The 27,363-nt window shown below is 41.7% G+C and overlaps 1 protein-coding gene across 1 annotated transcript in view; it reads right to left on the bottom strand.

The window, feature by feature from the left end:
• Ryr2 (ryanodine receptor 2) overlaps positions 1 to 27,363 on the bottom strand; it is a 566,557-nt gene that overhangs the window by 390,573 nt on the left and 148,621 nt on the right. The window contains exon 2 of the mRNA XM_076939363.1: positions 13,932 to 14,051. Within this exon, the coding sequence (XP_076795478.1) occupies positions 13,932 to 14,051 (120 nt within the window). The remainder of the gene's footprint in view (positions 1 to 13,931; positions 14,052 to 27,363) is intronic.

Here is a 27,363-nt window from a genome sequence, read left to right as displayed (position 1 = left end):
ATATGTCTACAGAAATTCCCATCTACCTGTTCAACTACTTTACCAACTGAGATGTGTTTGGGTTGTTGTTATTATTGTTTGTTGTTACTTCTATCTTTTTATCTAATGATTCTGTGTCACATAGATTAATAAATTCATAATCAAGAATGTCACTCAGTGCTAAGAGTCCATGACCAAGACACTTGAGGCCTTGAGTGACAGTATCCTAGTCATTATAGAAACAAATGAATAATTTATTTTTTAACTATATAATATTCCTTTGTTGGTTGATAGAAATTTTGGTTGTTTCTTCATTTGAGAAATAAATGTTGTGAGAGATATTTTCTGTTATGAGAAAAAAATGCCTAAACACACAAGACTCTGAGCAGAAGCAGATAAATAACTCTTGGATAGATAATAACCAAGAGAGGGTTGTCAGCCTATGTCATAAAATTTTAATTTTATCAGAAATAGCAATTTTGTAAAATGATTGCTCTATTTTGTATTAAAATGCAGTGTCATGATCTTTGTTATCACATACCAATGTTTGCAGGTAAAATATTTCATGCAGATATTAGAAAATTATACTAGCAGAAGATCCTAGCATTTTAATTATGTGAACTTTTGTAATTATCTATCTTCAGAATTTTTCTGTAAAGCCTTCTATTCTTTAAATTATGTATGACAATAGAAAATCATACTTTATATCAAGTAGTAAATTAAATACCAGTCCAAGTGCACTGCGTCAAGCCCATAGTCAATCAGCACAGGATTAGGCATTATTGTAGCCACAAGTGTGTTTACTCAAGCCAAGCTAAAGGCATTCAATTAATTTCACAAAGCAGGAAAGCAATCTCTGTGTACTATGGGAGTATAGAAGAATCTTTTCTAAACCAAATGAACTGATGAACTGTCAGAATAGATATATCGGTATTGCTATGGGTCTAAAGAATACAAGGAAATTAAAAATCAATATATATTTATTGAGCAACTCCTTCCCTCAAAAGTATACTAGTTTCTGAGAGGTGAGAGAGGTGAGTGGTTGTCTCTGCCAGCAGGTACTTTCCAGGCTAGAGAAAGCATGAAGGACAGGACCATATAACTCTGTAGCAAGTGGAGGCGGGCGGGGGTGAGCAGAAGGAATTGACCTTGCTGGGCATGCCTAGAAGGATGAAGATGGAGGGAGAATTAAGTCAAGGAACAAATGAGCTGATGAGAAAAGAAGAGATAGAGTAATGAGAGGGAAGAAGAGAGAATGGAAGAAAAAGAGAAGAGGGAGAGGGGAAAGGGAAGAAAGCAGGAAGGGGAATGGGAGAGGGAGGAGAGAAGAGAGGACCCAAGGCCTGACCTCTCAGAGGAAGGGTATGCAGTACAGGTGTAAGGAGGTTTACAGAGGAAGTCCTGCTTGACAGCTGAGTGAAAGAGGAGGTGGCTTCCTTCAAGTGAAGTGTGTGCAAGGGTGTTCTGGGAAAACAGAAAAGTAGAGTATATTCAAAGGCCCCATGTTTTGTTTTCAGGAAAACTGAATTGGATTATTTATACTCTGGGGAATGTACCCACACGTTCTCAGAATACCAAATCAGTAAGCAGAAGTAAGTGACACGGAATGCAGCATTCAAAAAAGTGCCCACTGTTTCTCGCCTTTCAATTACTATGCTGGCGACAGGGAGTCTGAAGACCCACCATACCACTCGATGGAGCACTTGCTTGCTTCTGCACCACACTCTATGTATGATCTATACAACCCGAGTTTTAACCCATTTGGTCTCTTTCAGATTTCAAAAACATTAACTCTTCAAAATTAGAGTCTAGAATTAGACTGTCTAGAATATCCACCAAGCCCTATGTCTCCACTGTGCTAAGACTCAACTAATACTTCAAGCCAGTTCTCTCTCCCTCTCTCTCTCTCTCTCTCTCTCTCTCTCTCTCTCTCTCTCTCTCTCTCTCTCTCAGCTTTAAGGTGGGATAAAATTTTTTTTTAAAGATTTATTTATTTTATATATTAGTACATTGTTGCTGTCTTCAGACACACCAGAAGAGGGCATCAGATCCTATTACAGATGGTTGTGAGCCACCATGTGGTTGCTGGGAGTCGAACTCATGACCTCTAGAAGAGCAGTCTGTGCTCTTAGCTGCTGAGCCATCTCTCCAGCTCTGGGGGAAAAAAATTTTAACTGACATAGACATTTCCCTTTGTTATACTTTTGAGTATTAGTCTTACGGCATTTGTTCCAGCTGCTCCTTCAGAAAGGTAATGCTTCCTAGGCATTAGACCAGATATAGCCTGCTTCTGTGCACCAGATCTGGCCACTGCATTTTTTTACATCTCATAAAATGAGGATAATTTCCTCTTGAATGTGTGTGTGTGTGTGTGTGTGTGTGTGTGTGTGTCTGTGTGTCTGTGTGTCTGTGTGTGTTGAGTGTCTGGGGAGATAGGATACCTCAGTGCTTGCCATCAAGCATAAGAGCATGAATTCACATCCACAGAAGACCATAAGAGCTAGGGGCAGTAGCACAGGCCTATAATCCCAGCACTGGGGAAGCAGCCTCTAGAGGAACCTTCCAGCTCAATGGACAGCCAGCCCAGTGAGTCAGTGAGCTCCTAGTTCAGTGAGGTCCTACACAAAAAAAGAAATTGGAGAGCCACAGGATAAGACAGCTGACCTTGACCTCTGACCTTCACCTACATGGACACACACATCATGCATACCTCATGTACATGTACCCACACATGTACAAGACACAAACACATATGCACAAAATGTCTGAAGTACACATTTCTGTGCCCATCAATACAATTTTAGGCTCACGGCCAGGCTTATCTATTTGCAGACTGTCTACAGCTGCTCTGGGGCTAAATGTCAGAGTTGAGAAAAAAACATGACCCAAGATACCTAAAATATTTACTCTCTGGCTCTTCCCAGAAAAAGCTGCCAAGCCAGCTCTGCTGGCTGCCATGTGTCTACTACAACTAAGCACACTCTCAGATCTAGAAAAGAAGAAGCATGAGAGCCCTGAGCACAACAGGGCTGTTCTGCAAAGGTTCAAGTATCAAAGACTGACAACTTTGGGACAGGGAGAAAACAAAGTCAGTGGTTTAGAGCTTCCCAAAACTGAGGTCTTGAGTTCAGATCCCATGTAAACCCTGGGTGGATGTGATAACCTGACTGTAATTCCAGTCTTAGATGGCTAAAATAGAGAATATCCAGGGCATGCTACTACAGAGACTAGGTATGAGAATATACATTCAAAAACATGTCTTTACTAACTAATATGCAAAATATACAAAGAACTCAAGAAGTTAGACTCCAGAAAACCAAAGAACCCTATTTAAAAAATAGGGTACAAAGCTAAACAAAGAATTCTCAACTGAGGAATTTTGAATGGCTGAAAAGCATCTAAAGAAATGTTCAACATCCTTAGTCATCAGGGAAATGCAAATCAAAACGACCCTGAGATTCCACCTAACACCAATCAGAATGGCTAAGATCATAACTCAGGTGACAGCAGATACTGGAGAGGATGCGGAGAAAGAGGAACACTCCTCCATTGCTGATGGGATTGTAAGCTGGTACAACCACTTTGGAAATCAGTCTGGCAGTTCCTCAGAAGAGTGGAAATAGTTCTACCTGAAGACCCAGCTACACCATTACTGGTGCCCCAACATATAACAAGGACATGTGCGCCACTATGTTCATAGCAGCCTTATTTAAAATAGCCAGAAGCTGGAAACAACCCAGATGCCCCTCAACAGAAGAATGGATACAGAAAATGTGGTACATTTACACAATGGAATACTACTCAGCTATTAAAAATGACTACTTCATGAACTTTGTAGGCAAATGGATGGAACTAGAAAATATCATCCTGAGTGAGATAACCCAGACTCAAAAGGACATACATGGTATGTACTCACTGATAAGTGGATATTAACCCAAAAGTTCAGAATACCCACGATACAACTCACAGACCACATGAAGCTTTACAAGAAGGAAGGTCAAAGTGTAGATGCTTCAAACCCACTTAGAAGGAGGAACAAAATAATCATGGGAGGTGGGAGGGGGGAGGGGGAGAAAAAAGAGGAGGGAAGGGCCAGTTATGGGAAGAGGCAGGAGAGAAGTCCAGAGGGCCAGGAGAACAAATAGAAATAAGTAGCAGTGGGGTGGGAAACAGGGGGAACCACTAGAAAATCCCAGATGCCAGACATGCAAGAGGCTCCCAGGACTCAATGGAGATAACATTAGCCAAAATACTCAACATTGGGGAGACAGAACCTGAAGAGACCACCTCCAGTAGATAGACATGGACCCCAGTGGAGAGATTGGGCCACCCACCCATCTCAAAATTTTTAACCCAGATTTGTCCCTGTCTAAAGGAAATTCAGGGACAAAAGTGGAACAGAGGCTAAAGGAAAGGCCATTCTGAGACTGTGGGATCCATTCCATCCACAGACACCAAAGCCCAACACTATTGCTAAAGCCAAGATGTGCTTGCAAACAGGAGCCTAGTATGGCTGTCCTCTGAGAGGCACTTCCAGCATCTGACTAAGTCAGCTGCAGATACTGGAAGCCAATCATTGGACCATGCCTAGGGACTCCAATGGAAGAGTTAGGGGAAGGGTTAAAGGAGCTGAAGGGGATTGCAACTCCATAGGAAGAACAACAGTATCAACTAACCGGACCCCTCAAAGTTCCCAGGGACTAAACCACCAACCAAAGAATACACATGGAGGGACCCATGGCTCCTGCTACATATGTAGCAGAGGACTGCCTTATCTGGTCTCAGTGGGAGGAGAGGCGTTTGGTCCTGTGGAGGCTTGATTCACCAGAGAAGAGGACTAAAGGGATGAGGAGGAAGGAGATGGGAAGGGGGGAAACATTTGAAATGTAAACAAACAAAATGATTAATAAATTAAAAGAACATGCATTCATATACATGTACAACATACCATATACACACAGATACACAAACACACATATACACAAATACACACTCATGCACACACACATGAAAAATGGGACTAGAAGATTCTCTTTCCCCTACAACTGTCTTTTCTCTGATGTTGGGACAGACACACTATCATCAAATACCCAGTCCCCCCGAAATTCCTAGAAGGCTGTCCCTAGAGGCCTTTAGCACCTATTGGTCAGAACCACGGCCACTAATACCTAACAAGCCATCCCCATCTTCCTGCTAACCACAGCCCACACCACCAGGCAGACACTGAGCTTGTGGCCAAGGTGGCAGAACCATAACCTTGTTGTTTACTTCACTTGCCAGCATGGTACCCAGGTGTGTCACAGACAGACCAGGTAGGTTGTGGCATCTGACAATCTTGTCCCTGTGCTTGGAGGGACTCCATGGGCAAGAGGAGAACCCCGGGGAGGATCTTCTCCAGGCAGTCCCACCTGCCCCATGCTTAGCAGAGATCTCTGCCAGATGATAGGTAAAATTATTTCTTCTAAAGTTTTCATTTTATTTCATTTTCTAAATCTTGCAAGAAGCTTACTAGGAAACCAAGCATCCCTTTCTTAACCACAATGAGGATTGTTTACAACCTTTAAAAGTTCCTCAGAATGAATCTTTAGCTCACAAAGCTATGCTAACATCGCATTTAATATCTAAGGATTCCATAAAAGGCTTCCTAGATGGAGAATTTCAATGATGTCATCTTATTCTACAATTATGGTTTTTTTTTTTTTTTTGTAGTCATCCTTTCCTAATTTGGCAGCATCAATGAGTGTTAAAAGTCTAACAAGGATTATTCACCTGTAACTTAATAGAAACACACTGTTCAATTCTATCCCAATGTAATTGTCTGCCCCACCCCCACCCCAAATTGAATGTTACAAGCCATGGGCATGCCATCTAATCACAAAATCAATTATTCTAAATTTTCTTCTTGAGTGTGCTCACACACACACACACACACACACACACACACACACGTGTATGACCAGAAGACAATCTTGGGCTGTCATTCCTCAGAAACTGGCCACCTTATTTTCGAAAGAGAGTTCACCAAGTAGACTAGTTGAGCCAGACAGCAGGCTTCAGAGCATGGCCTGCCTCTGCCTCCCCAGCACTAGGTTTGGCAAGCATGTGCCACCACGGCCAGTTTTTTCCCCAATGGGTTCTGGGAATGGAACTTACAAGCCAAGCACTTTATTAATGGTGTCATCTCCCCAGCCCTCATAGAGATATTTTCTTTCTTCCAAACACACCGCCTACTTTTCTTTCCTGTTAAAATACTGGAAATGAGTAGCATATAACACTACACTGGGACAGTGGGAAGCAAAAGCGATTGTTGGAAAATTCACTTTCTTCTCCAGCATGCTGCTCTTTCTTTTGCGTCCCTTCCTGCGCAGACAGAATCCCCTAAAAGCCGAAATGAATAATAAACAAAACGACAGTAATACTAGTATTTGTTTTCCCCTAGCATGCTTTATTATTTCAATTAAACACTGGGGGAAACATGCTGTGAAAGAAGCTTCTGAAGTTTAAGATGTTGCACAAACCTCGTTTTAAAGCCAACCTTTCTTACATCATCTAGCATTTATCTCATACTGACATTTTTATTATTCAAATTTTCCCACTTGAATAAGAAGAGCAGTTCATCGGGAATAGCACAACTGTCATGCATCATTGATGGTCCCATGCATTATTGATGGGGTGAATAATATCCTGAAATGAGAAGTCACCAGAGATAAAATTCTGCTTTTTCATGTCCCATTATGGGGAAGAAATACTTGTAATTAAAGCGGTACCAGAGAAACTGCGAGAAATGGGAAGCTTTCTTTCTCTTTCAATGTATGTGTATGTGTTTGGCCTACGTTATATGTATGTGTACCACGTGTGTGCAGTGTCTGCAGAGGCCAGAAGAAGATGTCAGATCTCATGAAACAGGAGTTACAGATGGTTGCAAGCCACGGTGTGGGTGCTGGGAATCAATCCTGAGTCCTCTGCAAGAGCCACAAAAGCTCTTTTTCGCCGAGCCATTTCTTCAGCCCCTGGGAAGTGCTCATTGAAAAGTCTTGGAAACCTGATCAAAATGAACAGTGCTGTTTATGTATGCTGTGGACAAGGGCTGGCCTGGGCAACATAGGGTCTGAAGCTGCGAGACCCACACATTCTCTGTGTCACAAAAACAAATGCGTGGGATTAAAGGCATGTCTCAATAAGACCATTACATAAAAGGAAGTCTTCGTCATAGTGAGTTTCTTACGATTGCACTACTCCCTAAACTGCGGATGAGATGGTTACATTTGTATACAACAATGTTTCCCAAACTGTGCTCCCTTAGAGGCCTTGGTTTCCATCAGATCTACTGTGTTTGAGGTGAAATGACTTCCTAGTATTGTGATCTTTCTTACTATTTTAAATTCCTATATAGCCAAACTCATGTATTCAAAAACTGTCCTCTTTTTTTTTTAATAACATCTTTTAAAACTTGGATTGCTTTGATACAAAATTAGATACATTACTATGATTTTTTTGAACACATAGAGATCTGCCTGCCTCTGCCTCCCAAGTACTGGGATTAAAGGCGTGCACTACCACCACCTGGCCTCCTCATGATTTTTTACATTTTTATTCCATATATTTTTATGTGTGCATGCCAGACTCATGACAGATTTCGGGAGTCATTTCTGTCCTTCCTTCATCAGAGTCCCAGGGAAAGAACTCGGCTGGCAGGTCATGCCTAATTGGCAGCACTTTAACCCACAAGTCACTTGACCAGCCCCACTTCATTAAGTCTAAAGTGATTGCTGCCATGGATTTTAATCCCTACACAGGGTGAAGACAACAGCTCATGACACCATATGACAAGATAAATATTCACCATGGCATAGAACTATACACTGCCCCCTATCAGGAACTGAAGAATCAACCAGATTAGTTTCCAGTGAAACTATAAGACCAAATACCATAGAAAGCCCTCACAGAGGGGCTGGGGGTTGGGCATTTGAGTTGACTACTGATATTCTGGTCTTCGTATGTAAAAGCACAAAAGAGTATTAAGTTTTAGTTTTCTCATGGTTAAATATACCTGGTCTCAGCTATGAAACATCAGCCATGAGTAATCTCTTCACGAAATTCAAGTCACCAGCATGGAGCAATGCAAATTCACAAAGGGCACATCCAGTGAATTGGTTATTGCTTAATGAATTATCTTGCAAACAATAAAGTCGTGGTAAGTGGGAGGAAGAATGGAACATCAGAACCATCACGTTTCCTTACTGTGCACATCTGTAAGCCAGACATGGGTTTTCTAATACAATGACCAGGTCATCAGCAAAGCCAGCTAGGGCAGGCCATGTTCTGTAATGCAGCCTACACTCCACATGCGGTATCTCCTTAACAGAACTGTGAAGACTGTGGAACTTGCTCAGGCTGCAAAGTGCTTGCCTTGCAAACTCAAGGACCTCAAGCCAATCCCTAGAATCCATACAAAGAAGCAGAACACAGGATTGCATTGAGATTGGGTCTTACTTTGTAGCCTAGGCTTGCCTCGGACTCCCCATGTAGCTCAGGATGACTGGGAACTCATCACATTTCTGACCCAGCAGTCCAAGTATTAGAATTTCTAGTATGACCTACCACACAGTGCTATTCTATTTATATATTTAAAATACTAAAATAGGGCTCTAAGCATGGTTGTGAGTATCTGTAGTCCCAGACTCAGAGAGAGAGGCTGAGGCAGTAAGATCAGTAGTATGTGATTAGTCTGGACTACAAACTATTCATTTCATGAATAATTTAAAATTCATTTGCATACAAGTAGGCAAGTTTTTCCTTATGACTTAATTTCCTCTCTTTGGATTATATATCCCTTCAACTCATGTGGAAGTAACATTAGAATATTTGAGATCGTATCCTTTTTGATTAAATTAATCACTGGTTTTTCCACTGCTTTTCTTTCACAGAACTAGTTTTTAAACTAACTAATCCATCCATTAAGCTCACTGCTCCTCCATCTTGCTCTCCTATGCTTATTTTGTATTTTTTTTTCTTACTTGCCTACTTAGTTTTGGGGCTTTTTTTCACTTTTAAGAACTTGTGAATTTAATGTTAATGTTGTCTTCAGTTCTTTGCTACATCTCACATATTCTGAGACACCACACTTTATCATTGTGCTCAAGAAACAAAATTTTGTATTCCTTTTACTTTGCTTCTCCTTCGACCCAAGATTTATTTCCTAGTGTATTTCTTAATTATCGGGTCTAAAGGCCTTTTATCCTGGGGGAGGCTGTGGTTGTGGACATGACTGTTGCTTCATGTAGGTACTGGTAACCCTACTACAGCCCAGTCTGGCAGCCATGAGAACTCTTAACCACGAAGCCACCTCTCCAGCCGCTAACTGTCTAAAATTTTAATAATTGACTTCTGCCTCAAAGTTGCTAGTGCCCCAAAATCATAGTCCAACTTCCCAACTCTATAGAGGCAAAAATGAAATGCCATTTGTATAAGGGATACACAGCAAATACGTGTCATGCTGAGTGAGGAATAAGCAATCATGTCGTCAGATGTAAATTCATAGACATTTATATTTTCTGCAGGAAAATCTACCTTGATATTTCAAATCTTCTCTTCCAGGAGAAGATGAGCCTGAATAAACATCTTAGGAACATAAAGCTTAAACTCCCCAATGAGGCAGCCTTTGATGGAAAGATGCTATGGCTTGAGCTATTTCTGGGACTGCTTCCAGGCGTTCATATATAATTTATAGAGTATGACTGGTTATTGCCGACATCACTCCTTATTTCATGATAAACGCAGGAGACACCAATTGGAGAAGGGGAAACTACATCCCATTTTTTCTACTGGTTGAAGTGAAATCCAGATACATGCAGGTGAAATACAATGCTCCAGCAGTATTTACATATTAGAATCAGGAACTGAGCCCTGCAGTTCTGTCTCTTTGTCATAACTTATTAAATTTTTTTTTTTTTTTTTTTTTTTACTTCAGGGAACCATGCTTGTCACGGAAAGTCAACAAAGGAGTTAAATCTGGTCCCCAAAGGTTCAAGGTTTCATATAGAGAGGCAAGAACATCAGCATAGACTCTGGAAAGCAATGCCCTATAAAGATTGTCAGGGTACAGACCAAGTGGTGCATCCTAGAAATACAGACAACAAAACACACACACACACAAACACACACACTAAAGTGAGGGCTACAATGGTAATTTGGGAAAGGTGACCCTGAAGAGAGGCTGCTTCGTGGGGCTTTGACGAACAACCGCTTTCCCTTATTTTTATCAGCAATAAGTGTCTGCTGCAAAGTTGCTAAAGTCCTAAAAACCAAAGTCCAGAGTCCCAACTCTACATGAACATGGGAGCATATGCATACCTAGTCATCTAGGGTGGATGGAGAGAGGGAACTAGGTAGGGGGGGAAGGAAACAGAGAAGGTGAGCGGGTGTAGGGAAAAAGAAATGAGAGAGGCCTGGGGGTGAGAATTGAAATGGGGAGCTCTCTGGTGACTAGCTAGGGCCTGGAATGAAAGGGGATGTGGGGAGTCTACTGGGGTTACGCTAGCTTAGATATAGAGACTGAAATGGCTACCTCCTGTAGCCAGGCAGGATTTCCAGAGGACGGAAGGTGACATCAATCCACCCACAAACCTTCAATCCAAAATTTGTCTTGCCTACAAGATGTGTAGGGTTAAAGATAGAGCAGAGACTGGGGGAACAACCCAACTAATGACTGACCCAAGTTGAGACCCATCCCATGTGAGAGAGCCAACCCCACACACTATTAATGATACTCTGCTATGCTTGCAGACAGAAACCTAGCAGAACTGTCCCCCTGAGAAGCTGCATCCAGCAGTGGATGAAAGCATATGGAGAGGCTCACAGCCAAACATCAGGCAGAGCCCAGGGAGTCTTATGGAAGAGTGGGGGGATATAAGTGAGCAAGTCAGAGGAGTCAAAGGCACCACAAAAGGACCCACAAAGTTAACTAACCTTTAACTCACAGATGCTCACAGAGCTCTGGGCCACCAACCAGGAAGCATACAGGAGCTGGACCTAGAACCCCTACACATTTGTAGCAATGTGCAGCTTGGTCTTTATGTGGTTCCCCTAACAAGTGGAACGGGGGCTGTCTCAGTCTCTGTTTCCGGCCATTGGACCCCCTTCCCTAACTGGACTCCCTAGTTGTGGCCCAGTGGGAAAGGATGTGCCTAGGCCTGCTGTACCCAAAGGGGTTCTCCTTCTCTGAGAAAGAGAGAGGGCAATGGGAGGGGGGATTTGTAAGGGTGGGACTAAGAAGAAAGGCAAGAGGGGAATTGTGATGAGGACATAAAGTAAACTAAGAGAAATTTTTAAAAATTAAATTTAAAAAACTGAAATAAGGTAAGGACAGGAGCCATGGTGGATCATCCAGCAACCTGAGGGGTTTAGTTTGTAACAAGATAAGAAAAAACAAAGAGCTCAGTGCTCTGTCCAGTGTTAGCTTTATCTTTAATTCTACACTCTGAATAACACAATGCAACTTTTCATTCTTGCTTCTAGGAAAGCATGTAAGATACCACAAAAACAAATGGATTAAATATTCAGTTCATTCGGTCATCTATAGCAAGTACAGAGTCAAGTTCTCCTGCTAAGAATGCTTGTCATTAGGTATACCGTTATTGAACTAGGAATATTAATTTGAGTGTATATCTCTATGTGAGGAGAACAAAAACCACTTGGATGTCATTCCTTAGGTGCTATCCATACTTTTTTAAAGTTTTGAGGCAGGGTCCCTCACTAGTCTGCAACTCTTCAACCAGACGAGGCTGTTTGGTCAGTGAACCCCAGGGACCTACCTGTCTCTGACTTCCCAATGCCTAGACTGCAAGTGTGGACCACCAAGCCAATTATTTTTTAATGTGGATTCTGAAGATGAAACTCACGTCCTTGAATGTGCAAGTACTTTTTTTACCAAGTAAGTTATCTCCCTAACCCGGAATACTAATTTTTAGAGTCAGAAATCAACTCCCTTAGCAAAGAATCAAAACATCATCTAATACAATGTTTGATGTAATGAGGAGAGTCAAATGCCGGGTTACCAGCTGAACACATGGCTCAGAGGTTAAGAGATGCTCTTCCAGAGGACCTGAGTTTGGTGCCCAGCACCCATATAGTGGCTCATAACTGCCTATAACTAAATCCCAGGGGATTTGATGCTGCCTTCTGACCTTCTAGGGTACCAGGTACATACATGATGCACACACATAATGCATATATAGGAATGTAGCAAACACACACACACACATTTTCAAAGAAACTTGTTCTAGCCTCTACAAAAATGGTAAATTTGAAAATGCTAGTTCTTGAAGAATAGTTTTTATAACTGGACCCATCACAGTAAATTTTACAAAGAGAGTGTTCTAATGAAATTTGTCAAATTAAAATAAATATAAGGGAGGACTTGGGATGAAGCTCACTCAGCTGAATGTTTACCTAGCATCCATAAAGAACTAAGTTCAAATCCATCCCTATAGAAACCAGGTGTGTTGGGGGCACACATGAAATATCAGCACCAGGAGATGGAAACAGAAGCATTATAAGTTCATGGGCATTCTTGGTCTACCTGGCAAGTTCAAGTCCAGCCTGAGCTACATGAGACCTTTACACACACACACACACACTCTCTCTCTCTTTCCCTCTCTCCATATATATATATATATATATTATTCTTAACATGTACTTAACTATATCCCTCTCAAAAAACAGGTGTATAAAACATCTAACATTGATTGTTATAATGTTAGGAATTTCACTTGGCATAAATGACTATAATAAACATTTCACATATATATTCACTGTTGTTTTACAGAATTAAAAAGGCAATGTGTCATAAAGGATTAATCAAATATTTAAAGCCCTAATGTTGGGCTAATACCCAATGATATAAGCAAGCATATCCCTTGCCAACAGTGTTTTATAAATGTTGAATATTTCAAGTCTAGGACTTGATATTCATTTCCAGTTCTTTATTTGTATAATGAATGATCACAATACATACATTCTCTTATGGTGGAATCTAAATGAGATTATGCACACCAAGAACTCTATAAACCACAAGCACTACACAAGAGCTTCATAGGCTATGTTCTCACTCATTTTGTGTCTCCCAGAAATCTCTCTTTCCTCCCTTTCCCCAAGGTTGTTCATGGAGCATAGTCCAAATCCAGTCATACTTCCCACCGCCATTGCTCCCAGTGAGAGGAAGACTCAGCTACCACTCAGACAAAGCAAGCTCCTTCCTGCTTATCTCCCAACCTTTACACTCACTCTCCATAGTGCCAATTCCCTATAAGAGCCTTGAGAGTCTTCAGAGTCCTTCAAACAAATGGAACCACTGCCACTCCAGGGCCCCACCCCCATAGTCTCCCATGGCATTACAAAGAAACCTGGACTCCTCACCATCCCAGGTTCTAGGTCATTCTTAGAAATTTCTTCTACTACAGCAGGTCACTTGGTGCTAGTTAACCATTCTGCTTACACATTCTTGCCCAAGAGACATTGCATGATTTGGTTCTGCTTGGTGCAAATTTCAAGAACTTAGTCACTTGATGCTGGCCTGCTCAACCATCACTACTTCCCCCAAAGCGCTATAGAAGAACAAGACCTGCCCTGATCCCTGTCTTTCTGATTGCTCTGCTTTCCTTCCAGGCCTTTCTCTACTCTGAAGTCACATCATTTATGCACACATTTGCTTCTCCATTACAGAATAGCCATCATGGGCCAAAGCCTTTTCCACGGCCATGAGCAAATGCATCCCAGGGCTCTGCAACCCAGAGAGACTAAAAGTTTTCAGATTAAGAAGTAAAAATATTTTTTTCTACCCTGTTTAGTTTATATATTGCTTGTTCCATAGTAAACAACGAGTGCTCGAACACAAACTCACTACCATGAGTAGAACTAGAATACTCCATCAGTCTTGTGAGCTTTCAACCCACCTTAGAATTGGAAGTAGACTCCAAGAAACAAAGTCTGTTGCCAAATCCTTCTGCTGCCAAGCACAGCTTTTGCTGTTCTTTGTGGATGGTCGCTGTGCACTGCAGAACCACTTCATCATCCTGCAGAAAGAAACAGAAGGAAAGGTAAGATTCTTCATGACTGGGCTAAATAAGATCTAGAAACATAGGACTTTACCACTTATTAAAAAAAAAATCTCAGTTGTGAGGTGCTGAATAGATAGCTTATCATTAAAAGCACTTGTTGCTCTTGTGGAGAAACAAAGTTCCATTCCCAGGACCCATATGGTGATCCACAATCATCTGTTACTCCAGTTCCAGAGGATCTAGGGAATTGGAATCATCTTCTGACCACCGTGGGCACCAGACACACTCATAGTTCACATACTTTCTTGTAGGCAAAACCCTCATACACATAAAATAAAATATCTAAAATAAAATGATTAAGTATGAGCTGTGCTAGTTTTAACTGTCACCTAGACACAAACTTGAATCACTTGGGGAAAGATCTTTATGATGAGTTATCTAGATCAGGTTAGCTGGCCTATGGGCATGTCTTCATTGTTAACTGATTCAGGAAGAGCCAGCCCACCAAGGGAAGCACCATTCCCTAGGCAAGAGGTCCTCAGTAGTATAAGAGGGGACAAAACTATCTAAAGAAAACCATCATAAAAGGATGTGTTTATTCTTTTTTGCTTGACCTTCAATGTGATGAGATTAGCTGCTTGGGTTCCTGCCTTGACCTACCCTGAAAGATGGACTAAAACTTGGGCTGAAAGACTCATAATGTCTTCCTTCCCCTACATTGCTTTTGGTCAGGGTGTTTTTATTTGTTTATTTGTTTTATTTATTTATTGTTCACAGGAGTAGAAAGAAACCTAGAACATGAGTCATATGTAAAAAACTGCCCCCCAAAAGAGCTATACAGTGTCAGTTCCTTGGGTGCTTTTTATCTGCAAGAAAGAGGCTAGAGAAAGGGAAGGGCCAAAGCCACTCAGGGCCATCAGTTTTCTCACTGTCATCACCAAAGGCTACTTTGTGGATAAGTGAAAGGTGGAATTTTTCTAGTTCACACACTGTTTCAATCACCAGAATTGCCAAGAAACATCAAACATCCTCCAGAATAAAACAGGTTCCACAGGATGGCACACATGTCAGTCAAAACTAACATTAGGAAACATGCCAATAACTGATGTTAAATCACAGTAATTCTACCATACTATGGCAATTTGATCCTGAGAAAATTCTGGGATGCTTAAGAACACAGAAAGACCATTGGTTAGTTCAATACCTGGGAATACAGCAAGGATTCAAACCAATTACCAATGCACATAGGGAAAGGTGATCCACAGGACCTGATATAAAGACTGTGACTTATCCCAGAAGGGTCTTAGAGCTGAGCAGGAGCCTAAGGTTAGCCTGGGCTATATAGCAAGATCAACTAGCTCACTATCCCCTGCAAAAGAGAACAAACAGAATCTGCCACTCTGGCTCAGTCATATACTAGCAGTCATGTGATCTTAGGCAAGGCCTAAGAAATGATGCATGACAAAGTGTCACCACAATGACTGAGGGACTGAACAGGCACTGAATAAGAGGAGGGAGGGCTGTTTGTAATTAAATATCATCACTTAGCAGGTTTTATTACTAACACAAATGTCTATAAAATACAACCACTTGTAGGGTGTGTGTATGTGTGTGTATAAATGGGTGTGTATGTGTGCATGCATTTCCATGCACACATGTGTGGAGGCCTGAGATCCAATCTGAACAAGGTGTCTTCCTTAATCCATCCTCACTTTAATTTTTAGACAGGGTCTCTTACTGAAGCAGGAGCTCCACTGACTCTGAAGACCGATCAGTGAATCAAACCCAGGTATCCTCTTGTGTCTAACTCCACAGTGCTGGGAGTACTGCCATTTGCTGCTGTACCTGGCTGTTTTGTTTCATTGTTTTTTGTTTTGTTTTGTTTTAACATGGGTTTTGAGACATCAAAGATGGTCCTCAACCTTGCATGACAAGCACTCTTTTGACTCATCTCAGTCCCGTCACTTGCATTTTGACATGTCAACTGCAAAGTCACAGAAGGACACATAACAGAGAAAAGAATGTAAGCATTCATTGATCCCTTCAGTAAGATATCACAAGACAGAGAGGTGTCCCAGAAGCACTGCATGGAGGACTATACTTGTCCTGCATCCCACTGTAGAACAGGAGAGTCAAGATGAGGAAGCGGGATACGTCTCAAAAAAATAAGAAAGAAGCTGTGCTAGTTACCGCAAAGCAAACACTGTGTTCACCTGAAAAAGCACAATTCTACTTTGCATTAAAAACCTTTCTGGTGATTGTTGTTTGCCATTATTTTCTAGGTGGTGGTAGCAGCAGAGTGAACAACTAGCATATAGCGCCCGCCACAGGCCAAGGCCCGTTGTTAACATCCACCCTCTGAGCTCACCGCTGAGTGCTCATTAATGTGAGTGAACATTTATTTTACTTGAAAAGCCATTTGCTGGGGGACAGAAATAGACTGATTTCCCTATAAGTAAGAGCAAATGTAAAATTCATGTGCTGGGTGGCAAAATAAAAGATCATGAAGTGCTTTACATAATCTACTACAAGATCAAAGCTATGTGGTGGTTTCCAAACATGTAGTATAAAGAGAAATCGGGAGATGGTGCTGACATGCTCGCAGGCCTAGAAGATCCCAGAGGTCTCTTACTACTTTGTCTTACACATCCCATGGACCCAGCTCTAATATGTAAACAACACTCTAAGGTAAAAGAACCTCTGGGGAAAGCTGTAGACGATCCTGATGTTATTTAGTGAATGGTTATTTGGATGCATGAATTAAAGACATAAAAGTGAACAGAGAGAAGACAGTAAGATCCAAGAGTAGGTAGGAGAAAGTAGAGCACACAGCAAAGGGGACACACGAGAACAGCAGCCTCATTAGGTAACTAACTATAAAAACAGAGAAGACATCCTGCTTCCGAAGGCATTGGGCATGCCTGCCCCTCACTATTCCCATGTGATATAAAGACTAGTCACATACATACGCAGGAGGGAGAAAAGGAGACACAAAGTAACTTTTTCCCTCACTAGGAGCTGTCATATATGTTTCCAGGAACTGGGTCATTTAGTCTAATGTATTTGATCTGAAAGCTATCTCTACATCATTTTACCAGTGGTAAAACCAGTGAAAACTGGTTGTTTTCAACACACTTATTACCAGCAGAGTTGTTTCTTCAATACATGCTGCCATCAGAGGATCTTGCTGAAAAGGGCCTTGGGTGGGACCAAATGCCAATGTTAAAGGCCATTCTCTGATTATCCAGGATCCAGAATGAGTCTCACCAAGGATATGGATCCTAGGAGACACAGGTAGTCTTCCCTAAGCATTAAAGAAGCCAGCAATAAGCAACAGAATATCAAAATAAGTCTATAGTTTGGAGATGTAGGTCAGTTGGTAGAAAATTTGCCAGGCATGCTCCAAGCTTTGTACCAATCCCTGGAACTTCATAAACTGTAAGTGGTGGTACACAACTATAATCCCAGCCCAGGAGAGATGCAGGAAGAAGAGTCAGACATTAAATCTAGTTAAGTCTAGTATACTAGGAAAGAAATCAGAAATGTCGAGATCATCCAGAACACCATTGAACCTGTGTAACTGGCTTCTACGTGCAATTTCCCTCTATCACACCTTAAACTTGGGGGACACAGCAACCCAGAAACCATGTAACACTATGTTCAAAGAAGCTCTGCTACACTACCAAGGAGACAGGCTTAGAGCCAGGCCTGCCAGTCAGGATTTGGCTTGAAATGACAGAGCCTAACCTGATAGACCCACAAAGCTTTCTCTAGTATACATGAGAACAATCTTTATTTTACAGCCTTGAAAGTGACGGGTTCCCATTTTTGACAGAAAGTAATATATGCCAAACACTTGATGGACCAAACAGCAGAACGCAAGCTCCCTCTTATTAGCCCATCATTCAGCCCCCTACAGACACTTTTTCCTGAGGTAGAAGAGCCTGCAGGCTTTGCAGAAAGCTCTGTGGTTTCCTACTGATTACAACCCATAAGGAGCAACTTTGGTTTTGCTTAACATTTGTATGACATGTGTATGATGATCTAATTTGAATATTCATGTATATAAAACCTAGTCTCTATCCCCAACGCTGAAGACCACCATTGCCTAACACAGATGAGATCCAGGATGCTAACACAACAAAGACACAAGGGAAGAAGGTCTGAGTGGGTCATGAGGCCTCTTCCAAACTAGCCTTTGAGACTTGTCTCCTGACACTAAACCTCAGATTCATAGTTCTTACTTCTGAGCTTGGTCATGCACATCGAGTAGGTGTCTAAAGCACACAGGTGACAGCCATCATGCCTCCTACCTTAGCACATGAAGCTAAAAGCACCTTAAGCATTAGTTTACATATTTGATAATTTCATACTTTTATACAATATACTGAGGTCATATTCACCTCCATTACATCCCCTGCATGCCTGTTGGAACTCTTCTATCTAGCTAATCCCATTCCACCTTTTTTTAAACCTATATCTAATGCCTGAATTTAAACTTGAAAGATGGGTAGGTGTTATGGGTAGGGTAGGGAGGACAAAGAAGGCAGCATGTTGAGAAGACCTGTGGGAGCACCAAAAGACAGGAGGTTGGTTAGAAATGGTTCCATAGCTATAAATCATGGGGCATCTGTTCTAATGCCTTTCTAGAGCAACACCCTCATGCTCACTTCACAATAAATCATATTCCATAACCAAATTACTACAAAATGGAGTCAATGCAGTTATTACTTCATTATTTCTTTTTATTTTAAAAACTAGCTGTCAATGAAGCACAAATGATTAGCAACGTTGAATTCTCTTGCTGCTTCTAGAAAGGCTTCAACCTATCATTCTCTATCTTGTAAAACAAACTTCAAACAATAAATTTACTTTAGGAAAATGCTTTATAGAACAGTAAAAAAACACTTTCAATAATTTAGAAAAAATGTCATGAAGCTGGGTGTAGAGGAAGAAGGCCTGCGATTTCAGGTAGAGGCAGGAGACTCATGAGTTTGAGGCCACTTTGGCTGGGAATTCAGCTCCATTGACAGAAGGATTTTTGGTTGGTTGTTTGTTTGTTTGTTTGTTTTAAGAAAAACACACTATTTTATGTGTGATATACAACTGGCATATAAATAACATTGTCATAGAATGCTTTGATGCAGTTTTAAACATATGAAAATGAAAATTTCAAATTATAACACCCCAGAAAAAAATAGTTCTTCAGGATCAGTCTTTCTAAGTATCTATTGAGTAGCCATGACTAATCCCTCTTATGACAATGGCCAATGGAGCTAAGAAGGAAGCCCACTCTCCAAGGAATGACACATGTGCAGTTCGTTAGGAATGCAAAATGGTTCTAGCTACTTAAATCCCCAGAGAGTTGAATTCGCATGTCCTGGTAGAGTGCTTGCCTAGCATGCATGGAGATTTGATCCCCAGTACCATGTAAACGGGCATGGTGGTGCACACCTGTAACCCCAGGATTTTGGAAGTGGAGGCAGGAAGATCAAAAGTTCAAAGACATCCTCAACATATTGAGTTCAAGGCCAACCTGAGTTACATGAGACTCTGTCTCTAAAAAAAAAAAAAAAAAAAGAAAGAAAGAAAGGAAGGAAGGAAGGAAGGAAGGAAGAAGGGAAGAAAGGAAAAGGTAGAGAAGGAGGGAGGGGAGAAACATTGCATAAGCCTGGCATTAAAGAATAACCTTGAATGGTTCTCCAGTTCTATAAAAATAAAGGGCCACATAGCCATTAGCTTTTAAGACCTTGTGTCTAACAGTTTGCAGCCAGGGAACCACCTACAACCAACTTGCAGTCTTCTGATGCTCCCAGAGGTCTTTTCAATACTCTGCCCCTTTGTCCTCCTCCTGCCCATCATTCAAGTTTCAGTTCAGGCATTGGTTACAGGCACAAGCCTCCCCTGCTCCACCAGGCAGTTCATTCTCGATGGTTTACGCCCCAATCACTGTATTGTTCCTGTTAGCTTCTTTGGTCATGACACGCTTGTTTCTGGAGCTATATAGAATATCCAGTTATTAAATTGAGACTATTGTTACTTAGACATATAGCTCCCAAACCATAGTGTCAGAAATGAAGAGGGAGCCAGTGAACATGAATCATGAATGTGTTCATAAGAATGTCAAATGAAATAAAAAATAAAGCCAAAAATTTCTAATGTGTGAATAATACCCTTTCACTCAACTCACAGAAGATGCTGCAATTCAAGAGCCAACTCAGCATGAAGTCTTTCGTACCACAAACACAGTCTGGCAAAGAAAGAGGATGACACTGAGGAATGCCTAGGGACCTCACGCTGGGGTAGAGCCCACACTGGATCAACACACAGAATGAGATATGAGGATACTTTTGAAGCATCAGGAAATGCTAAGTGTCCTGGAGACTCGAGATACAGGTTGCCAGAAAGTGAAGGGCTACGTTTGGAACCAGAGAATCTAGAACCTGATGCACAGGGAGGTGATGATGAGGGATGGGAGGAGAGACAGGAGGATGACCTCTAGAGGACTTACCATGTAGCCCAGGTTACCCTCAAATTCACATCCTCTCAGCTCTGCCTCCCAAGTGCTACGATTTCAGGTATGAACCACCATGCTCAGCAGGATTTAGCAAGTTTGACCAAATCTACCTTGGATGAGGCTCTCATGTGTGTGGGGCACACGGAGAGAAACCACTCCCTTCTTCAGTGTGCCAGCCTAACACAGTAGCCCCCCAACACCCGGAATCCTTCTTTGGGCTATCCTTTATAGGGACTTTTGCATTGTGTAAATAGGAAGTATAAAATGAAGGAGACTCCATCTTTTTCAATACTAGCATGGTAAAACTTGTGAAGAATTCAAACGTTAAGTCTAAATATTTTATTCATCTTTCCTCATACTTTCATATTCATTTCCCTGCTGCTGTTGAATAAACAGGAGCAGAATTCATAAACTGTGAGAATGATAAGCTTCTTGTGGATAAAAATCAGCTCTTTCCAGCTACTCGGGCCACATACTGCCTGTCAGCACATGTGCTGTGGTAGGAATAGCTGCATGAGAGCAAGAACAAGACCTGACCTGTTTTAGGTCTATCCCTAGCTTTAATTCTCTGCTCAGTGACTATAATATGCCCTAGATGAATGACTGTGGGTCCCAAACCATCTCTGCTTGTTCACAAATGCATGCTGCTATGCCAACAAATGGAATCACCTATTAATACAGCCAAGGTGAGAGCCTACTTAATATGCAATTAAACTGAGTCAGTGACCCCAGGAAGTGAGTTCATGATTTAGTGCAGTGATTCTCAACCTATGGGTCGCCGTCCCTGTAGGGTTGAGTATCAGATACCAAATTATTTATATTCATAACAAAATTACAGTTATGAAGTAGCAACAAAATAATTTTATGGTTGGGAGTCAACACAACTTGAGTAACTGTATTAAACGGTTGCAGCATTAGGAGGGTCGAGAACCACTGATTTAGGGGAAGCCAGGAAACAAGGAAACACTGGAGGAATATCACATTGCCTGTATATTAGAGATGCCGCAAATCTTAATGTAACATATACTTCCACAGCACCAACATAAACTCAACCCAGTCACTTGAAAAACCCATGTAGTCCCTAACTTTCCTATTTCCACATAAATATAATAAAACCTTGATTACAAATACCTTTCATATACACTCTACTAAGTTGATTACAGAATACTTTTAAATTAATATTAAAAATATTTATTTTATTTTTACGGGAGGGTACATATGTATACATTAATACAGTGCCCATGGAGGCCAGAGGAGGGGGACAGATAGAGAGAGAATTACGGGTGGTTGTGAGCTGCCTAACCTGAGTTAAAAGTGAATTCAGGTCCCCTGCATGAGCAGCAAAAAGTCTTAGCCTCTGAGCCATGTCTTCAACTGGTGTGGCGTACTCTTTAAAAAAGGTTTATATTATTTTATTTGTATACTTGTTTTGTCTGTGTGTATGTATGTGTATTGTGTGAATAATTAGTACTCATGAAGGCTGGAAGAGGCAGTCAGATTGACCATAACTGAAGTTACGGATGATTGTGAGCCACCACGTGGATACTAGGAACCAAACCCAAGGACCTCTGCAAGAGGAGCAAGTACTCTTAGCTACTACGTCATCTCTCCAGCCCCCTACAGCATAATCTTGAAAGCTCAATAGATATCCTTAATGCTGGAAGACTCAAAGATATTCCTCATGTCAAGTACTTTACTCAAGTTTGTCTTGATTTGTCCAGGCTTAGGCTTTTGGTTAGAAGTCTTGTCTCTGCATTACTTCATGAGGATCTTTCCAGAGTCAGTTAACTAAAAAATTACCTTCTGGCTAAGAAGATGGCTCAGTTAGTAAGTACTTGCTATGAAAGCATAAAGATCCAAATTCAAATCCCCATAACCCTAATAAAAAGCTAGGCTTGGATGCACCTGTTTTCCTAGCACTGAGGTGTTGGTTGAGGGGGTTGCACATAGGTGAGTCCCTACAGCTTCATGGTCAACTAGTCCAGCCAAATCAGTGAGCTCCAGGTTATATGAGATACCCTGTCTTAAAACTAAAGTAGACAGAGACAAATGTCCCAATGTCAACCTCTGGTCTCCACACACATGTACACATGTACACGTGCCACGCCACACATATACAGACACATGGTAAGAGAAACAGAGACAGAGAGTATGACTAGGAGATGACAGGTATGAGTACATACATGCATGTGTGCTTACACTATGTGTCTTATCTTGTCGCTATCTGTCCAGGAGATAAATAGAAATCAGGTGCCCCATGCAGATATATGCTTTGGGGGCTAGAGAAATTGCTTAGTGCTTAAGAGCTGTGGCTCTCCTTTCAAAGAACCTAAGTTTAATTCCCAGCAACAACATGGTGTAACCATCTGTAAACTACAGCCTCAGCGGCTCTGATGCTCTCTTCTGGCAGCAGGAACTCAAACAGTGCACAGACATACATGCAGGCAAAATACTCATACACATAAAATAAAGAAGGAAAACTGAGATATGCACTGTAGTTAAAACCTAAAACAGTCATGTCATAGTGCACTATGAACCACAGCAGTTATTTATGGCTCAAAAAAAAATACATATACAGAGTTGGATCTCCTCTTTCCAATTCTCCCCTGTATGCCCTAGGACTTTAAAACTTATCAGAATAGGACTAGCAAGATGGCTCAGTAATACTGCTTGCCACCAAGACTCACACACAACCTGAGTTCAATCCCCGGAACCCATTTGTGGAGGAAGGTAATAGATTCCAGAAGATGTTTTCTGGCCTTCATAATTACCATGACCTACGAGTTCCCCTGCCCACCTCTCCCCCAACCCCAGCATTCCACCACCAATCAATAGAATAAGCAAATAAATAAATAAAGTTTTAAGTTGCTAAAGTGGAGATATGATTTTTATGTGGAGAAAGGCCAGAGCTAGAATCCTCTATTGCAGGCAAACACGTGACAAGTTAATAGGACATGGTCTCTCTAACAAATGATGGCAAATCTACTGAAACAACAGCCGGAAAAGAATTCTCAAACGACAACATCAACAGCCTCTTTCAAATGTTCATTCATCATTTAGAAGATACTTGGTTGGGACATAAATATATGCTAAGAACTGTTCTAAGTGCTTGAGATAAATTGCTTGGTACACCAAAGATCCCCAAACTCATTAGACTTGCGTGCTGGCAAGGGAAGAGATCCAATAACAGAGACACAATAAATGCATAATCATGTTAAAAGATGAAAAGTTCTATAAGGAAAAAAAAAAAAAACCCAACAATCTAAGGGGAACGGGAAGGGCTACAGAGCTGGGAGGGACTGTCAGGGACTCGCTGGGAGTGGCTTCTGAGCAAACACTTGGAAGGAAGGACAATGACCCTGAAGACTGCATGGAGGAAAGGACCTGGGTAAAGGGGTTGAGAAGAGGTGTTCAAGCCAGACAACGGGGTCTTAGCAACATCCAGAAAAGCATTGACTTAGGGCATAGCTCAGGGGTACACTGCAGGCCTAGCATGCTTAAGACCCCTAATTTAAGCCCTAGCACAAAGAAAAAAGAAAACGTGTAGAGGAGCAGAGAGAGAGGCAATGGAAAAGAAAGAAACTGAGGGAGAGACAAGAGTAGGGAAAGGAGGAAAAAGGAAAGAAAGGGAGGTGAAGAGAGGGGAAGAGAGAAGAAACAGGAGTGAAGAACCTTTTGGCTAGAGTGTACTCAACCAGTGAGGTAGGGGGTGTCCCGTGGGAATGGTATGTTATTCCATAAAGGAGCCAGCAACAGAACCAGATCATGAAAAGCCCTGAGGTCAGTACAGACTCTCATCTATATTGTAAGAAGCTGTGTACTACTAGGCCAGCCTGTGTAGTCAATGAAGAGCGCAGGATAGCCTAATGAGGGTTATCACTATCCACAGGCACACGGGGCTCCAGCCAGGTCAGCAGCAAAGGAGGAACAAAGAGAGCAGTTTGCAGAGATACTGCCTGGATACCTGTTCTGTCTTGAGCTCCTTGATAACTTCCTGACACTTCATGTCATTTATTTTCTCGTTGCATTGGGCTGCTCTGGCATGTGGCCAAACTAAATGTTAACTTCATCCCCCTCCCCAACAAAGAGAGAAACAGATAACACATGAGTGCAAAGAACTATCAGAAAGAAAAGTGTGTGTGTGTGTGGGGGGGGTTATGGTTGGGATTTTGTTGAACTTACAGTCTTCAGTTTATGTGTTAGTAAAGGTTTATTTCTGACACTCCTTGAGAAAATTATTATTGTTTACAATTTTTCTGTGATGTTTACAATTTTTGGCCAAAGATTAAAAAACTATAAGATTTATAAATGTACAGAACATTGAAACGCTGGGGATAAAACTAATTTAGTATACTATAATTGAAAGCATTAGAAATACTGCGAGTTGGGGAATTTCATTTCCTTGTAAAACACTGATCAAGAACAGTTGTGTGGAGCCAGCCTGCCCGCCATTGAACTTCCCAGTAGCTACAGCATCAACTGCAGGTCTTGGTGAGAAGACAAACTCCTTCTCTGTTGGAATCAGCTTCCAGAACTTTCTGTGTGCTTTCAAGAGGGAGAAATACCTCTGAAATGTTTCGCCCTGTGCCACCTCCTCTGGGACACTGCCTTCCTGAACACTGGCTGTCCTCATTTATAAGAAAGCGATCTGAACTGTTCCTCTGGCTGTATGTGGAGTCTTTCTAGAGTAGTCAGGGTCCCCAGTCTACTTTTCTTCCTTTAATGTTTTTGCTCCACTAGAATTTCTTCCTCTAGTAATACCCCCTTTTCCGTAGATTCACTTCACCCATGCTGGCCAGTTCCGTCTGGTTGATTTTTACGTGTTTCCTGAGTACCAACCAACAGGGACCCCACCACACTCTGCTGACCGTGTGTGATCTGAAAAACAGACTTTCAGGGAGCTGTCACTGACAGAAAGTGACTTGACACCTCATGGCATGTGCCCCTGTGACTTGATAGTGACCAGCATTCACAGGTTAGCGATACTGCAGAAACCTTAGGGAAAGTCTGGGGTTTTTAATGTTCTTGTGGGTGTTTGTTTCTAGACAGGTTCTTGTGTAGCCCAAGTATCCAGATAACCCTGCTCCTCTGTCTCCACCTACCAAGTGCTGAGATGAGTGTGCCGCTGTATCTGGCCTTCTTCAGTCATTTTTATTGGCAGTGAGTGCTATCGCCCTGCTTAGACTACAGTGTGACCGCCTAGTTTCAGCTCGCCAACAGCAGACGAGCTCAAGGGCCTTCAATGTCTCTTCATATGTTATGGTTCTGAGAGAAAGACAAATGAGGAGAGCTCCTCCCCTGTGCAGTTTCAAGGGGAGTAATTCAGTGTGCCTTTGGGACTTTACACTGACACCCACATCTGGCTTTGTTTTCTACAGAGGGGACTAGAGGGTTACTAGCTTTCCTTCCTGGGTATGATGTGGTCTGACTGAAGGTATTCTGGCTTCATTCTGTTGCTGGGATAAAACACTCTGACCAAGCAAGTTGGGGAGGAAAGAGTTTATTTGGCTTATACTGCCAGGTATTGATCCATCATTCATGAAAGGTGGGGCAAGAATTCAAGGCCTAACCTAGAATAGAAACTATGAAGGAATGCTGCTTGCTGACTCACTCAGACACTTGTGTTCAACTAACTCTCTTGTATAGTTCAAGACCACCTGCCTAGGAACAGTTCTGCCCATAGTGGGCTTGGCTATTCTACAGCACTCAAGCCAATGATGCACAGATATGCCCACAAAACAAATGGGCTGGGGCAATTCTTCCACCGAAGTTCTCTCTTCCTAGACAACACTAGACCGTAACAAGTTAACCACGATGTTTTTGATCTCACAGACAACAAGCTACAGAAGTAATCTCTTTCTGTATACTGGTGACTCATATGAAAGTTTATATAGAAGATGGCATGTAAAAGATTACAGGCTATAAGGCCTGTAGTCACCCTGGACCTGGGTAATGTCAGCCAAGGGGAAGGTAGATGAGGAACATCCAATTTTCAAGCTCGATGGAGATGCCAAACCTCTTACTTTCTTTCCATCGGCCAGAGATGGCCACCAGCCAGCCAGAAATCTGAAGACTGAACTGTGTCTGGATATACACAACATTCTAGCAGGGCTTTTCTACTCTGTCTGTGAAGCACATACTTTTATCAGAAAGGAACTTTGCATTTTCTTCCTAAATTAGGGCATTCATCGGGGTTGAGAAAATTTACTGCACCAATAATGGTCAGGCAGGCACTTTCCACCAGCTACCTCACTGAAACCTTGATGGTCTCCTCATGAGCCATCAACAATCTCCAGAGAGGAGAAGGCTTGGCTTCCTGCCATCAAAGACAGCAAACCGAAAGGCTGAGACATCAACAGAAAAGGCTTGTGTGCTTATATATATATATATATATATATATATATATACATATATATATATATATAAACACCAGAGGAACACAGAGATAGGAAAGAAGGCTCAGATACACCATCTTATCAGCACCCACAAAATGTATCATTTTAGTTCTTTTTAAAAATCATACAGAACCCAGGCTAGCCTCAAACTTGCTGTATAGACCAAGGCTGGCCTTGAACTCTTAATCCTCCTGCCTCCACCTCTGAGTGCTGGGATTGCAGACATGGGCCACCACACCTGGTAGGGGTCTGTAATTTCCTTGGAATTTAATATGCCCAATGCACAGATCTTTCTGCTGTTCCTCAAAGTATTTCCATTCTCCCACTTTCCATATCTCAACAGGTGATGCTGTCAATCAAGCAATAATCAATACCAGACACTGAGGACTCTTCTTTAGAATTTCCTCCTAATTGT

The sequence above is a fragment of the Arvicanthis niloticus genome, chromosome 8 (assembly GCF_011762505.2).
Source record: "Arvicanthis niloticus isolate mArvNil1 chromosome 8, mArvNil1.pat.X, whole genome shotgun sequence".
Classification (NCBI taxonomy): Eukaryota; Metazoa; Chordata; class Mammalia; order Rodentia; family Muridae; genus Arvicanthis; species Arvicanthis niloticus.
The sequence above is the reverse complement of the archived record's forward strand: the minus strand, read 5'-3'. Positions and strand labels throughout refer to the sequence as shown.